The 20,787-nt window shown below is 35.9% G+C and overlaps 1 protein-coding gene and 1 long non-coding RNA gene across 7 annotated transcripts; one reads left to right on the top strand and one right to left on the bottom strand.

The window, feature by feature from the left end:
* Positions 1-2,873: 2,873 nt before the first annotated feature.
* On the top strand, positions 2,874-4,666 carry LOC114306536 (uncharacterized). Its single transcript, XR_003644725.2, has 2 exons — positions 2,874-3,132; positions 3,913-4,666. It is a non-coding gene; the product is annotated as an uncharacterized LOC114306536 (long non-coding RNA).
* Positions 4,667-11,628: 6,962 nt separating this feature from the next.
* Positions 11,629-19,439, bottom strand: LOC114306549 (zinc finger CCCH domain-containing protein 26). 6 transcript variants are annotated; one of them, XM_028251825.2, is made up of 8 exons: positions 19,243-19,439; positions 18,903-18,984; positions 18,334-18,512; positions 18,171-18,224; positions 16,792-16,908; positions 16,114-16,425; positions 13,308-13,571; positions 11,629-12,510 (listed from the first exon to the last, which is right to left on the bottom strand). In XM_028251825.2, exons 2-8 carry the CDS (start codon positions 18,976-18,978, stop codon positions 12,181-12,183), a joined length of 1,332 nt encoding a protein of 443 aa, XP_028107626.1. In that variant the 5' UTR covers positions 18,979-18,984; positions 19,243-19,439; the 3' UTR covers positions 11,629-12,180. The 6 variants fall into 6 exon arrangements, with proteins under 6 accessions (XP_028107626.1, XP_028107624.1, XP_028107625.1 ...); XM_028251823.2 differs by having other exon boundaries at positions 19,215-19,432; XM_028251824.2 differs by having other exon boundaries at positions 19,155-19,411.
* Positions 19,440-20,787: the final 1,348 nt, after the last annotated feature.

Here is a 20,787-nt window from a genome sequence, read left to right as displayed (position 1 = left end):
GTGATCTATGAATTTCTTCTACTTCAATCTCAAAATTTCCATTCATTCGAACAGGAACTTTGCATTCGAACTGGGTTTGATATGTATATATGTATATATATGTACACAAAATCAAGATAAAGATGAAGATGAGATTGTATATGTATATGTATGTACACATATAAAGTTGAAATGGAGAGAGAGAAGAAGATGAAGATGGAGAGAAATAAAATTGGATTTTCCTGAAATAATATATATATGACGGTATAATTATCAATTTATAACTTCTGTTAATAGAAGTTAGTTTGCGTTTTAGTCCACCAATCACAAGGGGGTTATGGGATGATATCCAAATGTTAGGGGATAATCCGAACATAGCCCAAATAACAAAGGGGTAAAGTGAAGTTTGCCCTATATATAAAAGGAGTATTTTAGTCATCTCACTTAAGTATGTGCTCAAGGACATGATAAATCCTTTGGACCTTAGACAAATAAAATTTAAAATAGGATTTTCCAACCGCTTTTAAGTGTGAGTATTTTGTTAGCAAATATACGACCTCAAGCTCTAAACCTTTAAGGCCATGTTTGTTTGGGCGGACTGGATTAGCATTCCCATGACTAATAGTCCTAAGATTACGAATCTGTTGGATTATGTATCCCATTTTAACTAATAGTCAAGTTTAAAATAATTAATTCGTACTTCAATTGTTTAACTAAACATCGGATTAATAATTTTATTGGACTATTAGTCCAATTCCAAGTTCATGTCTACCCACACAAACATGGCCTAAGTGCAAGCAGGCTCCTAAAGATTATTGTTACTCACAAATTCTAAATTTTTAAAATGACTTCAATTTATGAATACAAGAGTTAAAAAAAAAAAAAAAGAAAAAAAAAAAAAAGAAAAAAAAAAAATGTACAGTTGTGTAAGATACCAAATGTAGAGTTGTGTAAGATACCAAATGTAGAGTTACAGAGTTTTTGAGTTTCAAATGTGCAATGCGTAGCTGAGTTGCTGAGTTTTAAATGTGCGATATGAATCCTTTGTCTAGATATTCCTTCTACGGATCGTTCGCACACAAGCTAAATAAATTTCAATGCACAGATGGCCAACCTGTCTTATTTTATTTTTTTATTTTGATTTTTTTTTCAATTATTAAAATGACGTTAGCATATATGCATGTAAAAATTGAAAATATTTAGGGGCTGTTTGGGGTGTTCTAAATAAGTGTATTTTTTGTCTTTTTGAACTAAAAAATTGAGGAAGAAAATATAGATGTTTGGGTTAACTTTTTGACTTTTTATGGAAAAATGTGTAATAAAAAATTGTAAAAATTGATTTGTAAGAGAAAATTAAAATTGGAAGTTGTGCAGCCGTAATTGTTGACTTTTGGTGAATAGTATTAACTTTTTAACTTTTTGAGTAATTTTTTGACTTTTTGAATTATTCTGAACTTACCAAACTTGACCTTACTATGAATACCCCTCAAAAGTAACCGACAATCAAAAAATTATGATCTTTACTAGTGAAATTTACGAATATTTATTATGTTATAGTACTTTATGATAAAAACTATAAATAAAGAATTTATAATGTACACATTAAAATGAAAGTTACAAATATAAATGTTGTGATTAAATTGTACAAATTATTTGTAGTGAGAAAAAATTACATATCATTTTAGTGAAGAAAATTATGACTTGTAATATTTGGTATGGAATATTGTCATTATGTTACCTAAAAAGTGCATGCACCCTATTATAACATTCTTAACATAGCCTATGTTTGGCAAGAAGGTTTGGGTGGGTTTGGGGCTAAAATAGCCACAAAAAAACAAAATAGGCTATTTTAGCCACAAAAAACAAAACATCAAATCCAACCCCTAATCATTACAATCCTCTCTCACAAAAAAAGCCAAAAAAGCCAAAAAGCCAAAAAGCCCTTCCCAAACCAGGCTAAAATAGCCCAGGCTAAAATAGCCAAAAAACCAAAAAGCCAACCCACTTCCCAAACGGAGGCATAATCGCATAACATAATCGCAACGTTTCATAACAAATGTCATAAGTTCTATTTTTTTTTTTTTTATTAAAATGATTTGTAATATTTTTTACAACCCTTCAACTTTTCTACTATCACTCCCAAAAAACCAACATCATTCACAACTTAATCACAATATTCATAATATTTTTGTGTCCTTCCATTTAAATTGGAGATCAAAATAATTTTGGGACACTTGTTAATTTTATAAGGTGTGACAAAATTAATAAAAATTTAAATAAAATGACCAAATAAAACTGGATCTAAAGTGTGGAGATAAAATTATTCAAATTGAAATAATAGAGTTTAAAGTGAAATTTGAGTTATAAAAGTGAAAAGTATAATTAACCTGTATAGATCACAATGGTTGATAGCTTTCATTTTGGAGTTTATATTATAAATTTGTTATTGGAAAAAGTTCATTTTACTTCCTCTCGGTTTGAGGCCAAAGCATTTTACTCCTTTACAATTCAAAAACAGTCAAAAAAACGTCTATATGATTTTAAACTAGAGTTCTATCATTAGTTTCTCTATCCAAACTAACGGGGGTTTTGAAAATGGGTCTAGTTTTTTGAAAAAATAAAATAAAATTAACACAACAAAAAGATAATTTACCCCATCTTCTCCAAACAAGTTTCTGCAGTTTTATTTTATTAATTTATATTTTTATTTATTTTATCTTTGGTCTTTCAAAAAAAAAAAGTTGCCGCAGTTTTATTTTATTAATTAATTAATTAATTTATTTATTTATTTTATTTTTCATCTTTCAAAAAAAAAAAAAATTTGACTTCATCAAAAACCTAACTCACTTTTCTCACAATCACTCTCACTGATGTCTCTCTCTATACCTCTCATACTCTCTCTCTCTCTCTCTCTCTCTCTCTCTCTCTCTTTCCACCTTACCATCTTCTTTCAACCTTTCTCTTTCACTCAAGCCCCATCACCACTAACATTCTTCGTTCTTCTTTCCACCATCACCAACCTTCACCCTCCTTCTTCCTCACCACCATCTAACCGCCGGCACCCTATTTCCTCTCCGTCCGTCGAATCTCTGACGATCACAATTTTTTTCGGTGAATCTCCCTTCTTTCTCTCTCTTTCTTCACTATTTAAAGGTAAATCATTTCTTTTTGTTTAAAACTTTATATTTCTTCTTTCAATTTTCATTTAGGAATAATTTTATAGTGATATATTGTTCATCCTTAAAAAAATAAAAAAATAAAATAAATTTGGGCAGCCAAGAAGACAACCACCGCACGTGCGGCCATCTTCGGCCCTCGTGCAGCCCAAATTATAAAAAAATTAAATTAAATTTAAAATTAAAAAAAAATTCTCATGCTTAGCTTTTCTAATTCATTTTATTTCTTAGGTTGTCTATTTATTTATTTAGTTGTTTAATGCTTATTTTTTTTATTCTTTGTTAGTTTAATTCGTTACCTGTTAGTGTAGTTCATTTTTATTTGTTTAATCATTCAATATTTACATAAAATGTTACTGTGTTTAGTTTATTTTATTTTATTTTAGGTTTCATTTATTACACACAAAAAAAAATATTATTATTATTATTTATTTAGTTTATTATTATTATTATTTTATTTTGATTATTATTTATTCTATTTATTTCATTATCTTATTATTCTTTGTTAGTTTAATTCATTACTTGTTCGTATAGTTCATTTTTATTTGTTTAATCATTCAATGTTTAAATAACATGTTAATGTGTCTCGTTTACTTAATTTTCTTGTAGGTTTCATTAAAAAAAAATTTAAAAAAGCAAAAGAAAAATAATGAGAATTGCATGTGGTACATAGTGGGCAGACTTGTGCTTTAATATCATATTCTTATTCTCATGTTGGTTCCACGGGTGTGTGTGTATTTGCTTTTGGTGTGTGCAGGATATGAGTAGACGGCTATCCACCCGGGCCTCCAAAAAGGTCAGAGGTTCGTCCTCCTCGGCACCACCGCCGCCACTGTCACCACCATCCTCACCACCACAACCGGTTGATGAAGCCCAAGACCCCGTTCATGACCAACCACCTCCTACTGCCTCCCCTGTGCCACCCCAAGGGGACCCATTTTATATGACTCGCGAGGAGTACTTACAGCTTCAGCACTCTGTGGATCAGGTCCACAATACTCTTCACGATCACCACCAGATTCTCATTGGGTTGCGCATGGATTTTCAGGCGCATCGGGATTATTCTCAAGCGACTTTCGAATAGCTCAACGCTCGCCAGCTCGATATTCAGCAGTCAGTTGCATCACTGCAAATTAATTTTTATACATATCGAGCGTCAAGCCAACAACAGTTTGACCAGCTCGGTGCCCAGGTTCAGGACGAAGCATTCGAGACGCGGTCATTGATGACCACCTTATTTGCCCAGCATTTCCCCCCACCACCACCACCGGATTTTCAATAGCACTAGGCTATCATTTTCTTTGTCTCTTTTAGTTTTATATTTTCCTTTTAGTTGTTTCTCTTTCTAACAAAAAAAAAAAGAAGGTGTGTGTGTGTGTTACTATTTGCCTACCTGGATGTGCACCTATAATCTTTGGTAATATTCTTTCTTTCTTATTTACTTCGCATTTGCTTTCATTGAGGACAATGTCATATTCAAGTTTGGAGATGAGGGTATTTTGTTTTGTGCATTTCTATTTGGCTCATAATTCATGCTTATACCTGTAGACACCCCATTTTTTACCGACCTTAAGACTCAGACGTCACCGATTGAGCGCTTGGTGATGTCGCATATCATGCTCGTTCAGAGGTTTCAGAGTCTCCGCTGCGAGCCTCGCCTTCGGACTTCCGGACTCTTTCATGCTTTGCCTTGGTTTGCGAACCAGGCTCTGTTTTCTCTGTTTTCTCTTCCCGAAGGGAGGGAGAGGTCTCGTAGATCATCTCTCAATGGCCGTAGGCTACGTTTCGTGGTCGTAGGCCATTTTGCCCGTTTGGAGTCCGATTTCCGATTTTTCGGAGCCGTTGGCTTTGTGCCTCGGTTCGGGACCGCTTAACCACCTCCGTTTGCTCCGGTTTTTGGCATGCATCTCATTTAATCCCTTTTGAAGGACACTGCGGTCCGAAAAACCAACTTCGTGGTCGAACACCACTTCCGGTGCCTAACAGTCAGTTTTCGGGGCCTCGGGCTGCGCGTTTCGGCCCCCGAACCTCCATTTTGCATCGGTTTGAATTCATTTTTGGCAAGGACCTCTGTTTCATTGTTAGGAAGGTCGTAGAAGGGTGGGAGGCCAGTAATTATTTTGACAACCAGTTTTATTCCTCCATCGCCCTCCGTCGCCCATTTTTCTCACTTGAAAGCCAATGTTGACCATCCTAAGGCCACTTTTTCCAACCCTAAACCACATATTTGTGTTGTACACACCTGGGAGGCCACCAATATCACATGGACGGCCAGTAATTGTGTTTGACCTTTTTGAACCCCTCCAAAAAGTGGGCTTTTCTCTCTCATGGTTTACTTTCTCCAGTTTTTGACTACATGGTTGTGTTGTGCACACATGGGAGGCCACTAATCTGGGGTGGCCGGCCACTAATACTGCTTGAACCTTTTGACCCTTGGCCGGCCGGCCATGGGGAGGGCCAGCCGGCCACCTACAACTTAAATACCAGGCCGGCCTTGCTCCCCTCCTCTGGTACATTACAAATTTGTATTTTGTGTTCCCCCAGATTGTGTATCCGGGGGGCTGCACTTTTGGGGGGAAATTTGAAATCCATTTCCCCTCCTTTTTTCCCACACTCTTGCCTATATATCCAGGCCCTCCAGCTCCCTTTTGAAGGGTTACAAAATTTTCTTTAAGGCTCTTGCATTGCATCTCTCTCTCTCTACACTCCAACCCTCAAAACCCCTCAAATCCCACACCCCTTTCTACACCACCGCATAGCACCACACCACCACCATCCTTTCCAACACTTGGAGCTGGTTTTCCAAAGCTTAGGAGCACCTTTTCTCAAGCCAAGAGCTGCTGAAGCTTGGTCTACAAGGGTGAGTCTTCATTCTCCCTCTTTTGTGCTTTGTTTTGTTCTATATCTAAGCCATACTTGCTTACATTTTTGGGCTCCGACCCTAACTGAAAATAGTCATGTTTTGATGTCTTTTTCATGATTGATTAAGGGTCCTTCCATGTTTAAGGTCTCTAGCTACCACTTGCTTCTTTACCTCTCTTGTATGCCTCTTTCTTGCATAGTATTTTAGGCTCATTTGTAAACTGTTTTGAGCTTGGTCATAAACTGAAAAGTGGATTATTTTGAGCCCTTATTCAATATTGTTGAAGGGCTCTTCACTGTTTGAGGCTTCCTTTTGTCACTTGCCTCTTTATCCCTCTTTTGGCCTTACTTTTGCATGTTTTGTTAGCCCCTTGTGCTTGTGTTTTTGGGCTCTGGTCCGAACTTTAAATAGCCTTATTTTGACCCTCTCTTCATGTTTGATCAAGGGACTTTTGCTGTTTGAAGCTCCCTTTTTGCTCTTTGTGTTTAAACCTCTCTTTAGGCCTTATTTTGCATAGTATTTTAAGCTCGCATGTGCACTGTTTTGGGTTTGGTCACTAATTGTAAAATACTATGTTTTGAGCCTCTCTTTAACTTTGTTGAAGGGCTCTTGGCCATTTAGGGCCAGCAGCTGCTACTTGCTTCATTATCTCTCTTTTGGGGCCATTTTTGCATGTTAACTTAGCCCTATTTGTGTTCACTTTTTAGCCTTGCTTAAAACTGTAAATATGCTTATTTTGGGACTGTCTTGATTCTGTATTTATACTTCATGTTCGAATAATGCATGCTTTGCATAGCCATAGGTCATTCCATGTACCTAATTTCATGTTTCGGGTCTCATTCCATGTATCGGGTGCCATGTTTCCATGTTCTGAGGCCGTTTTGCATCATATTTTGCTACTAAAATTTTCATGCTAGTATGCCATATTCCATGCCTTTCCATGTCTTGTTAGAGTGGCATTTGGTGCTTTAGGATCGGTCATCAGTTTGCGTACATGTGTGCACGCATTTCGAGTGTCTCATTTTTCATCTCATGGCCTCCTATGTGAGTGCGGCTGAGGTCCACTCACGTTGGTGTAAGCCCATATTGCATTGTGTATGCCATTTCATTTCATAGCATTGTGTATGCTAGGCCGTATGTTAGCGCATTGTGTATGCCATGTTATCTCGTGCATCGTGTATGCCATTTCCTAGCACTGTGCATGATAGGTTGTATCTTAGTTGCATTTCATGCATGTCATGCATATTGCATCGTGTTGGGGATAGGACCTAGCCCGAGTACGGGAAACGAGGGGCGTTTTGTACTCCGAGTGACGGAACGTGTCTCAATTTCTCGGTCTCCGACACTCTAGATTATCCATGATGGAGTCTAGGCCTTGTTGTGTCCATATGTGCATTCATTTCATATTGAGTCGTGCAATTCGACTCCTCGGCCATCATGCATCGAGATGCGTGATTGGTGGCACGAGGATCGAGGACTACACTCCTTGAAGGGTAGTCATACATACATATGCGAAAATACTTTGCCATGCCCCTTTCTTGCCCTCTATTACAGCAAATCAAGAATCAGCAGTCTTCCGAAGCTTGGCACGCATCTCGAAAATAATTGCAAACAGAGGCTAATTGGGGCATCGCAGTGGATTTCCGCACAAGGCAACTCAAGCATGCATTATCCATCATCCGGAGCAGAGTTGAGGCAGTCCTTGGCTTGCATGCCAATTTATTGCTTTCCTAATTTAATTTGTTAATTAATTAGGATTTTGTACATATTTGGACTGTAATATTCATTCCGGACTGTATATTATTTATTCAGACCCTCCGCGCGAGGGCAATATTGTAATAAGTGTGCGTGTGTGTGATGTATGTCTTCCAATCCCACGTCTTTCTCCCTTTTATTTACCCGCTTATGATGGTTAGATTAGGGCATGTTTCAATTAGCATACAGTATGATAGCATGTTTGCATTCATTCATCTGTTTTGCATGCACCGGGCTCGGCGCATCATACTAACTGCATTGTATTTTCAATTCTAAGTTGAATACATGTTAGCTGTAGCATTTCATATGCCATGTTTAGAATAGCCGAGCCTGCTATAGTTGCATTTTTGCATGTGTTGCATTAGGCATTTCCGTATAATTAGGATCATGCATGGATTTCTAATTAGCTTCTGTTTTGGCTTGGAGTACTCGGTAAGTTTTATGCTTTAGCACCCTTACATGCGTGTGAGTGACTGCCATGAATAGCATGCTTACTATGAGGCTATATGCTTATGTGATATAACTGCCTGAATGCCTGTGGGTGAAGGTTGGGTTATTTGAATTGGAACAATTCATCAAATGTGTGTTTTAAGCCCACTAGATAGTGGCAAAATCATGTTTTTCTAAGCCCACCCGAGGGTGGCAAATCCACGTCTTAGCCTACTTGTGAGTAGCACCATCAAACCATTTTCAAACAAACAAACATGAAATGTTTTGTTCCAATTCAGGCGATTCAGTCTATACTTGTATGCTGTGCGCATCACATAGTAAATCTAGGCTAATAACCGGAATAAGAACACATAATGTTTTCAAAAATAGATATCATGGTTAGTAGAGGCCGATCTTTGATCGGGCAAGCGGGGGTGCTCACGAAGTGACCTTCTCCAATCGTACCCAAGTTCCCGAGCCGAGGCAACTTTGGTGATGACGGACACGTGGCCTTAGGCAACGAGTTAGGGTTTCCTAAATTTCCCCCAAAATAAAATATTTAGGTGGCGACTCTGTATCTGGCAAAGCAGTCCATGTTTGGCACTTCTTTCAAAATCTGTTTTCTCAAAACGATTTGCCGGATTTGGACTCTTTGGTTCAGATTTAGAACCGTGACAATTTGAGAGTCCGAACTGTAGTGAACCCCAAATGAACAAAACAAGACCTTATCCCTCCCGGGGCGTTCGGGGACGTCTACAATACCTGTTTCACTTGATTGCACTACTTCACTTGATGTTGATTTGTTGCTAGTAGAGTGATGATATTTGCATATGTTAATTGGGGAGCATAGTAGACTTGTATGAAAAGAGTTTATTGGGTAAACACTCGCATGTAATGTTTGCACTAAGTAGTTGTTTGTGGATGTGATATTAGTACACTGATCATGAGTATGCCTTGACTCACATGAACACACTATCATAGCGGTGGCGTCTCTATTATAATTCCTGGTGTACATCATTAATAATTTCTAGTGTTGCAAGAAAGAATAAATGACTAGCCTTGATTCTCAAAATAAATAAATAAATAAATAAAACACTTGACTCGTTTGGGTTCGTAGCCTTTTTAACTTGAGTTATTAAACCCGTAGGAGTGTCTTTACACCAAGTGTCCTAAAACTGTCTAGTTTTGAAGTCATTGACCCAATACTTTGTACATAGGTTAATTAGAAAGCTTAAAGAACCTAAACATTGCATAGTTAAGGAAAATAAGGAAAAATATTTGTTTAGATTCGTAGCATTTTCAACTTGAGTTATTAAGCCTGTAGGGGTGTCTTCACACCTAGTACCCTAAAACCGTCTGGTTTGAGAGTCATTGGCCCAATGCTTGCTACAAGGGTTGATTAGAAAGCTTAATGGATTAGGACATTGCACAATCTTAAAATAAAAAATAAAAAAAAAATCATTTTGAGAATCCTAGTTACAAAAGTTTAATCTTGTCTGTATATGTCAGGGGTTATTATGAGTTACACTGGGCTATTATAGTGATCAATTAACTAGTTATGGAGATTACACGTTACACTAAGGTTACTGATGATGTGTTCAACTAACATTCACAAGTATATAGAACATGATTTGTGTAATACTGAATTGCGGTCTTTACTCAATAGAGTCCTCACATGAGTTAATTCTTGAGTGGTGCAGTGTGATTAATTGTTGCTGGATAGATGTGAATATATTAATGTTTGTGGGTATCATTTTTGGAAACCCTCACGAGACTTTATTCGTCCACTTGGGGTAACTTTGTTGTTTAAAGGCTTGTTGTATATGCTAAATGCAACCATTCTTCCTATAAAAGAGGAGATAGTTAGATTTTCTTAAATTTACTTATTTTTTCTTTGTTTTTCCTTACTTGAGGACTAGTAAGTTGTAAGTTTGGGGGATGTGATAAAAGCCGAATTGTGTAACATTGAGGCCGTTAATTAGGATCTCTTAATTTTACTTACTTGACAAACTATACATTTTATGCCTGTTTAATGTCAATCAGGTTTATACATAGTGGGAGCATAAAATGAGCAGAAAATTCCTTTCCGCATGTGCGGAGGCCCATTCTTGCACGTGCGGCCTTTACCTCGCAGCCAAACAGTGCCTTAACTTTCCATACGTGCAGAGGGTTTTTCCCGCAAAATGAGAATTTTCATAGGGGCTTCTTCGTCTTCCATCTCTTCCCACTCCTCTATGAGTGGCTAGGCTCTTCTTTTCTAAGGTTTTGATGAAACCCTAGCCATGTAAAGGGATTTTTCTTAAGTTTTGATTGTGAAACGGTTTGAATAAATGTATGGACGTTTTAGAAGTTTATAAGAATTGTTCTTTTCATCTTTTCAAGTATTTTACTCTTTGTGATTATTTAATACTTTCCATACATTAGTTTTCTTTGTGTTTGTGTTTAAAATACGAGACGAGTTATGCTACGAGAGATAGGTCGTGTTGCTACTATAGTTTAGAGCAAACGCCTCGTGCTACTTGGGATGATTCGTGCCTGTACATTGAATGCGACAACCCTCTTGATCAATATTTCAAACTTGTAGTTGTGAAGTATTGGGTACTTCAAATCGGATTGCAATTGATGGCCGATGTTAAATCTCATTTATGTGGTTAGTAATAAATTCTTTACCCCAGGATTTTTGTCAAAACTTAATATCTCAAACTCTAATTTTAATTGTCAATTTAATTATTCAATTACTTTTTAATTCTTGTTTAGTCATAATATCCATCAATCTTTTTAATCAAAATTAATTTAAAAATTTAGCATTTAAATTAATTTAATTTCACAATTGTCCATGTAAATCAATACCTGAACTTGTCATTATTCAAAAAGAATTTGATATAGTTTAGTATTTATATTTGGAGTGTGTAACGACCCATCAACCATATCTACATCCATTTAAGCAACATTTTGAAAATGCACTCAAATCCAGCGATCAAAGTGAAAAAAACTCACACGGTCATTACCTGTAAACTTGTCTTTTATAAAAACCTTCCCAAACGTGATATGATGAATGAAAAAATAAGGTATAAAATCAAAACAAATTACTGGTATAATAATACACTAATATCATTCATTTATAACTCATAGGATCTTATGAAACACATTCATATTTAAATAGGACTTCATACTTTAAAAGAATATTCATAGGACTTCACATTAAACAAGTCTTCCAAATAAAACTTATAAATAATTTTTCCAAAATAATAAGTTTAAAACTGTTCGGATTTAAGAATTTTGGCATTTGGTAACCAAGAAAAATTTGAGAACAAGGAAAAAGTGGCAGCAACATTTCTACCTAAAAATGGCAGTTTCAGATAGATATCTAAACTTGTTCAAAGCAAGCTACTAGAATATGGAAAACAAACCACAAAACATGACAAATAAGTCCAAAATAGGAGCTCTACATACGTAATCTTACTGAATCATCCATCTCAAAAATTGTGTATTCCAAAAATAAAAAATGAAAACATAAAACAAAAAAACGAAAACACAACCAAATAAACCCTAATTTCCCTCCCTATATTTAATGGTTCATATCATATAAAACTAACAGGTGTGGAGTCATAAAAAATGCCAAGCTCTCACATTCAACAACAATCCCTTGAACAGTTTCTAAGAGGGAAAAATGGGAATCTTACAACTCATCACCTGCATTTTATTCACCACAAAAAAAAAAAAAAAAAAAAAAAAAAAAAAAAAAAAAAAAAATTGAAAAAGAAAGAAAGAAGAAGAAGAAGAAAAAAAATGAATAGAGAGAGAGAGAGAGAGAGCCTTCTACAACCTCCCTGCTTTCCCTAGTCACATTGAATTGAATCCACACATAGAACCGCAGGTGAAAAGGGGACCTTGAGGCACAAGTCATTAAATATTTTGTCTGATAAAAAAACTCAGCCGGGCGAAATGGAAAAATGAGGAAAAAAGAAAGTAGTAAAATCAATCAGATTCATTGTGTCGAGGTTCTGAAGAAGCTGGCAAAGGATGTGATGGAGAACCAGCCTTTTCTGATGGATTTTCAAGAGTTTCAGTATCCGTGTTCTGATTTTTGTTGCTTGCAGCCTTAGATTTAGAGGGAGATGCTTCTGAGGAGAGGACAGTGGTTGAATTTCTTTGATATGGGTAATAAGATGGATCAAATACAGAGACAGTCGAATAACTCAAACCGCCATAGTTATAAGGAAATCCAGCCAAAGGGTGATCAAATTTGCAAGTCGGGCCATACTTGCAGTGTCCATTCAAGCTATAGTACGAACAAACAGCTTGCCCCTGCATTTTGAAAAGTCATGGAGTCAGAAACTATGGGTAGATTAAACAAAATAAAACATACAACCAAATTTTACGATTCAGTAAGACCGGTATACTACCAGTAGCAGATAGCTTGCAGTCCCAAATCATTCAGAACGATTTCACAACAACAAAATTTATCCAGTGTGGATACACAATGTCACTCCCTACTACTGCTCTAAAAACAGGCCTACAAGCGCAATGTCAAATGTCATAATAAACATAAGTGAAGCCCTCCCTAATACCAATTGGTATTGGTGTTAGGAGAGATGGCAGAACAACTCAATCTGATGAGTGGTATCAAAGCCAGGTTGTCATGTGTTCAAGTTGCGGAAGTGTCATTGTGATGGAGGGATTGTTAGGTACACAATGCCGCTCCTTACGACCACTCTAAAAACAGGCACATGGACATGATATCAAAGCCCTCCCTAACACCAATTGTTTAGGAGAGACTTGGTTCGGTAAGTGGTACCAGAGCCAAATTGTCATGGGTTCGAGTTGTAGCCTTGTAGGAGCATCATCGTGAGGGAGGATTGTTGGGAACACAAAGACCCTCCCTACGATCGTTCTAAAAACAGGTTTGGGGGCACGATATCAAATGCCATAGAAGACAAAAGTGAGCCCTCCCTAACAACAATTGATTTCAAGAGAAATGGTGGAACTCAATCCGACATCAACACTCAACTTAGTCAATGAAATACTTTCCTAAAGCTATTCTGAATACAGGGAGTACCAAAACTGAGAAAAATTGACGGGTGTGAAATAAATATACAACTTACAGGTCTCAATGGAAGCCCAAGCGGGCCTAAAGAATTTGTTGCCAATTGAGGAATCCTTTCTCTCGGGTGATTGTACTTGCATTCAGATCCATATTTGCAGCTTCCAGTGCTCATGAAATGCCGGCATTCTGGTTGATCTGGTCTCTCAGGTAGATAAGCAATGGAGTTTAACAGGCCACTCGAACCTGACTCACCCTGATTCTTGGAGTTGTAAACAAGATCAGATCCAACAAAACTTGTAGAAGGTCCAGGGCTCATGCATCCCTATTTGACATTAAAACACTAGAAACCAATTATAAAAAGTCTCATACCAGATTTCTCAAAATATCATCCCGTTTAAATGCAATAACATAAAATCTTAGACGATGCCAAAGACGTTTAATTAACAGAATGCACATAAAGAAGATATGATAAAAAGATAGATTTAATGGAAGGTATAATATATAGAAAAATCATTCAATATATTGGTAACCATCTACTTTGCAACTTTCCCCTTCAATAAAAACCATCAGTCTGACTCATGTAACCCATTGAACATGCTAGAAAAAGTTGTTAGTCATTTAATTGAACAATCACATGGTATACACAGACCCTGCATATGCAAAACATTACGCGGTGTTTTGGCAACCACATAATGCAATTACACGTTGTTTGCACAACCAGTTCACAAATAACAAGACTAAAAACTACAAATTGCACAAGGAAGCTCATCAATGTGACTCATTCGACCATTTTAGGCCACAACAATTCAAGACTGTAAGTTTGTAACACACTGCACTATACATATATATATATATACACACACATATAAGGACAGTTAAAAGTTGAAAGAGCAGATAATTGAGAAACACTTCAACCAACTACAGTCTTCCAAACTTATAAGATCCCCCTTCTGTGCAGAGAGGGATCAGCTATACGTTCTATTAAATACATCGTGAAGACTCAATCACCATGAGCTCAATGAAAACTGAGCCATAAATCAGCTACATGCGCATACGAATAGTATGCAAGTGTACTTGACTTGTGTAGGTGGATGTGTATGCTCAATATAGCAGAAGAAGAACAAGGAGGTATGCTCTCCAAGAGAACTAGTAGTGCTGGAGATGCTTTTAGAGGAGTAAATGACAAAGAACTCCACTTTTTTTTTTAGGTCTCCCACGGTATCCCTAGGTTTTTTTGGACCCACGACTAATCCGCCGAGGAAGCTGCCGGACGCAAATGCGGGGTCCTCTCCCAAGAGGGTTTGCTGCATCCACAAAGGCTCGAACTCGAGACCTTTGCTTAAGCGACCCAAGTCCCTTTCCACTTGGACCAACCCCCATTGGTGACAAAGAACTTCACACCGAAGTAGGAATTGACAGAGTATCAATCATTACTTCTCATAGGCAATGCTTAATAGTAAATACTTAAATGAACTAAGAGATCGTGATAGGGCCCGAGTAATTCTTCATCAAACCCCTGTTAGGTAATTCTTCATCAAACCCCTTCGAACAGGGAAAACCATACCTGTTAGCCCAAGAAGATTAATTACACAATCCTCACAACAAAGAATAGTGGACTGGTGGCGACAAACAAAAAAAATACCGAGAGAACCATATTCCATTTTTTCAAACTGATGAGCATTCCAGATATTGTTATAACCAGATGCAAAAATGTCTGGCATGGCTTATTTCTGGGTCCTAGAACTTAAGAAATTCAAGAGAGATGTATAAACCAAATGATTATATATGCAATGTTTCCACTACAGTTCAATCCATCCTCATATACCAAAAAATAAGAACTATTTCTGATGTCCCCAACTCAAGCCATTCTCATGTCTTCACATTATTTCTTTAGCAATATATCCACACCAGTGATTTTCCTCATTTATGGAAATCAGCTTGCAATATGATCTCCATTAGCATAATATATATGTACTGGAGCTGTAGAGTGTGATGCATCAATTTTCTACTGCAATATCCACTTGATTTTCACAGAAAAACCACGCATGAGAAATGAAGTAGAAGACAATCTCTAATAAATTTGTGACAGTCAAATAACGAAAACCTAAGTATGGCTACCTTTCCAATTAATAAAATGGATGACAAGAGGTGAGTAAACATATTCATCTTACTGGTGATAAATGATAATCATCACAATTGCAGAATAGTCGATGTTTTTCTAGGCTAAAAGCACACTGCCCTAATGAGAAGCAGAAGCAATGATAATGAAGTTTATCAGCCCATTCAGAGATGGAATGCCTCAAATCACAAAAAGTTTGTGAGGAGTAATCACTGATCACTAAGTTAATGTTTATGCAACGCAAGAAAATCAGTAGCACTCTAGTCACTAATCACTATTGAGAAAGCAGTCCAATACTGAATAGTAACATTCAAGAGGATGAACTTAAATTTTTCTTTGAACAATGTGACTGTGAGAGATGATATAAGTGAGATGATATAGGTGCTACATTTCTGAGAACATTGTCATGTTGGTTCAATGATAAATAGATGCAGTTAAAATTTGTGTGTGTACAATGCAAGAGTTCTTCTCATCAGAACTATAGAAACATTAAAATAAAATAAAAAAATAAAAAAAGTACGCCATGTTTAGTCCCCCCATTGGATGGGGGTCTGGGAAGTGTAGATAGAGAACCATAATTAAAAGCAACAGATATAAATAAATCCAACTTTGGAATACAAGTTTGACTTTAAAATGATGAATAAAAGTGTGTAAACACCAAGTGAATTTCCTTAGTGAGAAATAGCATTAAATTAAGATCAAATTCATATCAAGCTTCTTTCCATATAAGATGATATTCACTGACCAGGTAAGTGTTCCAGACATGTGTAGGTGCAATGCCTTGAGAGGGAGACACAATATAAGGCATGTAGGTCTGGGGGCCTTGTACATGGGTACCAGATATATATGGTGCCCTTGGTAATGACAATGCTGAAACTCCTCCTACATAATGTAGACCAGACGAAGCCACAATTGGTGAGCCTGAAGATCCATAGGCAGCAGGTCCAGGAATGGGTAACATAGTTCCAGCGGTCACAGGTTGAGGATGATGGAACTTGCATTCGACTCCAAACTTACACAATCCAGTTCTCATGTAAAAAGGACATGGCCTTTCTTCCTGAGAAAAATCAATAGAAAAAAGTAAATAAAGGCGCAAAGATGATGTGTTTGCAATTTTTCATTTAAGTTTTTTGGCATTTTGATGAATTAAGGAAAATCATTTGGCAGTTTTGGATGGTTTGATGAATAAGAAAATCGTTTAGCAGTTATTGGATGTGATAGTTACTTGATATGGAGGAGGGGGGAAAATGCGATAGCGTTCACACCAAATACGGTTTACGCTTTATGTGATAGAATAGATATATGATTTATAGCTTGAAATTATAAATAAGTGGGAAACAAGTAAAAAATATGGCAATATATGCAACTGCTAGGACATAGATAGATAAGTAGGAGGAGCCTCATGAGAGAGTGAAATAAGCACCTGGCGCATGGGTAGCCCCAAAACATTCAATGGCACAGGTCCAGCACCATGCCTGTCCCGTGGGTGATGATATTTACATGTTGGTCCATATTTGCAAGTTCCTGTCTTAAGATAATACTGCAATGCACATTCAAAAGTAGACAATGATTAATCAATAAAATTTCCATAAAACGTAATGCATCACCAAAAAAAAACACTATTACCCTATTACTTGTAATCTATTTTACTTATCACAAAGTAATTAAAACAACTTTGGAGAAATCAACATATATTAGGCATTAATCTATTTCACACTATAATTTGTCCTTGGTTCCGAACCAAAATTTATATTTTTTTTCACAGAAACATCTGCATGGTTTCTACTATATGAAATAAAGCATCATAAGATTGTGAGTAAATTAACTAGATAAGCTTCAATTGAAACAAAGAGGACATATGTGCATATGCAGAAAAAGCTTGACTCAATTAGGCAACATAAAAATATAAACTCTGAAGCCTCTGAAATTATCCTTCAAGCTCAATCAAGTGACAACAGAATCAGAATTAAGACAATGTGTGCACAAAAGCATGTAAATTCCAGCTCAGTAGATTTTACAGAGTCCAATTACAACACGTTTTTTCATAGGTGACATGTAAATGACATGAGAATGCAGGTATCCTACACGATTGGTTGCCAAGTTGGCCTCCGTTTGGCAAGTGGCTATTTTAGCCAAAAAGCCACCAAAAAAGCCAAAAAGTTTTCAACTCATACAAAGACGTCAAAAACTCCTTTCCATTCACTCTACAAAGTCAAAGATTCCTTCTCATTTACTACACTTTTTGCACATTTTTTCGTAAAAAGCTAAAATGTCCTTCTCAAATATATTGTTTTTTTCACCTCATATTTTAGCCAAATGCCACTTCCCAAACAGAGCTTAATGCTCAAACAAACTTGATTACCGCTCAAATTTATGCGAGGAAAGTAACATTAACATCCTAAAACACAAATACTCAACATCAAAACTTCATAATAAAACCAAAAAAGACAAAAGTGAGCATGAAGGAAATATTACCGTAAACAACTGGTCAAAATTGGAATACCAATCAAACAACTTAATTAACCATGTTACACTTTATATTACAGTTCAAACCCCTTATCTGAAGTAAATTCTGATGGGAAAAAAAAAAATGAAAAGATCTTATTTCTCCAAAATATGCTGCATTTGTTCAATTACGTAGTTGTTTCTTCAGCTAACAAAATCTTGAGTGATTGTTTTGTATAATGCTTATATATCATCAAGTCATACAAAAACACATAAAAGACCTAATTAATACAAAAGGTGATATGGGAATCGAATGTGGTAAATACAGAACAATTCTTGATTGACGGCAAAAATTACCCCACAGTCGGGTTGTCCAACTCTTTCTGGCAGTTCACCTCTGTACTGAACACCCTATACATAAACATAAGTAATTTATCTAAAAACAATTAAAAATCATTAACTTCAAATCAAACAGGATTGCCAATAACAAGAAAAAACAGAATTAAAGAAATCTATTTACCTGCCCAGAAGTAGCAGGGTGATTAAACCTACAATTGGTTCCATAACCACACAACCCAGTCCTTAAATAGTATATGCAATCGGGTTCCCCTGGACGATCTGGGTAGGGGCACGAATTGGCCACCGCACCACTGTCCTGATTATCATCATTTGTCGAGATTTTCAATCTCCGAATAGTCTCTACAATGCATTGAATGCCCAAAATCAACACTCGACACAGGCTCAAAGCACCCAACACACATACATTATATCTATGTTCACATCCATGTGTGTACACATACATACAAATCTCATACATAAATAAAAATCAATATTATGACCATCTAGAGAGAAACAAATAGAAAGATTCATTAATATCAATAAATAAATAAAATCAAAAACAAAAACAAACAAGGAAAGAAAGTTAAGTGAACAAGTTGAAACATGGGTATTATTAATAATAAAAGTAGATGATGATGATGACGATAAAAACGACAAAACAACTACTAGAAAACGATGATCATACGCTAAAAAGATCATTGCTTTAAACTCAAGCATGTCTGGGTTTTGTGAACAAAATCGAAATTTCACCTTCCACGTTGTCGATTGATGGATTGGATGAATTGGACACACCACCATTGCTCTGAACCTGACGATTATCCGGCATCGATGCCTGATAATCACACAACAATCACAACCCAATATATATATATATATATAAGTTTGTATATTTATAGAAAACCCTTTAAGATTCTCTATCTAAAAAGCTGAATTAAGAACTGGGTATTGAAGATCGATCGATCGAAAGAGTCTATTGAAATCAACAGTGTGGTGATTTTTTACCAAACCCAAGGAGAGTTTTGTGATTGATCAATGAATGGAAATCGAAGAGAAAAGAATTACACAGAGAGAGACAGAGAGAGGCAGGTACATTTATGAGGAATCAATGTGAAATTCTACCCAAAAGAGAATTTCGAGAAGGGTAATTTTTTTTTTTTTTAATTTTTTAATTTTTGGGTTTGTTTGTGTCTGTCTCTCTTTCTTACTTTTCGTTTCTTTTCACGATTTAAGTTTTTTAGATTCGAAAAGAGAGAAATTTCGGATCTCCTCAGTCTGAAACTTCCCCTCATAAATTAATATTTTAATAAATAAATTAAAGTTTCTTATTTCGCTCGTGTACGAATACTAAAATAATTTTTGTCTGTTTATAGAAAGACAAAACTGTCCCCAAGGTAGAGCTGGTTCTCCTTTTTTTTTCTTTTTCTTTTTTTCTTTTTTTCTTTTTTCAACTTACAAAATTGTAATATACAGAAATTGATTGAAGAATCGAATCCAATTTTCTTATCTCGGTGGGTCTCACGTTTTTGTAGGATTCACGTTAATGTGAAAAATTTATATCTGATTTTGTGATTGATTTTTGTCTAAATAGAAGAACTAAGTTTTACAATAATTGATTGTATATGAAACTTTTTCTAATATTGGGAACTATGAATCTATTATTTTTCTGCACATTTTTCCATAAAAAATAAAAAGTCAATTAAAACAGATATCAATCAGAGCTTTAGTAACTTGAAAGAAACAAAACCTCAAGAACAATGGTTATCATGTTGGCTACAGATTCTCTGATGAGTAATAGATTCATCGATTACTCGTATACTCTTTTTATTCATTGAATTGCTTACCTTAATCGGAGCTATCTTTGGGTATTTATAGGTGACCAGTATGTACTAGGTAAGTGGTCTGGTTTCCTCTTTCTGCGATGCCTGTACGCGTCTTCCGACAGTGATACTACTCTAACAGCTTTTGTCGATTTGTGCTAGCTAGAATGACAGAGCATTTCTTAATGAGGCTCACTTTCCTTTAAGTCCACAACTCGGCTCATTCTCAAGTTTCGAACTCCTCATATCAAGCCCATTCGAACCCAAGACCTCATTGAGCCCAATTATCCATACTCTGTCAAAATTAATCACAAAATTAGTCACATAAAATTACATTTAGAATGATGAGAGTAGAGAAACCTCTTTAGTAGTAGGCAACATGTGATATGTATTATTTAAAATGGTTAATTTTGTGTTTGGCTCTAAGAACAATTTGTTTAGCTCCATGAGTTTTAATTAATAATTAAATATGGCCCTATAAATCATGGTTAGGAAAAATATTATAATATTAAGAGTCTTATGGGATTGATAATCCCTCAAAAGTATGATTAGCTTCCCATGAGGGTTGAGATTGACAATTCAATCTTATGGGAGATGAAAATATAATTTTACCCCCACAATACAGTGTATTAAAGTTTTAAGGACCATTTTTTTAATTTTTTTTGGTCCTCAAAAATGGAAATTTTGTTACAAAAAACATTGGAGGGAGTAATTTCAGTTGTCGCTAAAAGGCTATTCCGAAAAATAATTTTAAAAAAAAAATCTTTAGAGATAAAATTTTGAAAATGTCGCTAATAACAAAATAATTTGGTGTAAAA

The sequence above is a fragment of the Camellia sinensis genome, chromosome 7 (genome assembly GCF_055761805.1).
Source record: "Camellia sinensis isolate YWXY chromosome 7, ASM5576180v1, whole genome shotgun sequence".
In the NCBI taxonomy this organism is placed as follows: Eukaryota; Viridiplantae; Streptophyta; class Magnoliopsida; order Ericales; family Theaceae; genus Camellia; species Camellia sinensis.
The sequence above is the reverse complement of the archived record's forward strand: the minus strand, read 5'-3'. Positions and strand labels throughout refer to the sequence as shown.

Bases quoted from the DNA above. Each gene is read 5' to 3' on its own strand.
- LOC114306549 (XM_028251823.2), bottom strand. From the start codon at position 19,244: ATGTACCTGCCTCTCTCTGTCTCTCTCTGT. The intron at 18,513-18,902 runs GTGAAATTTCGA...AATGCATTGTAG, and splicing joins ATCAATCGACAACGTGGAAG to AGACTATTCGGAGATTGAAA. The intron at 16,426-16,791 runs GTGCTTATTTCA...GATTTTTCTCAG, and splicing joins TGGGGCTACCCATGCGCCAG to GAAGAAAGGCCATGTCCTTT.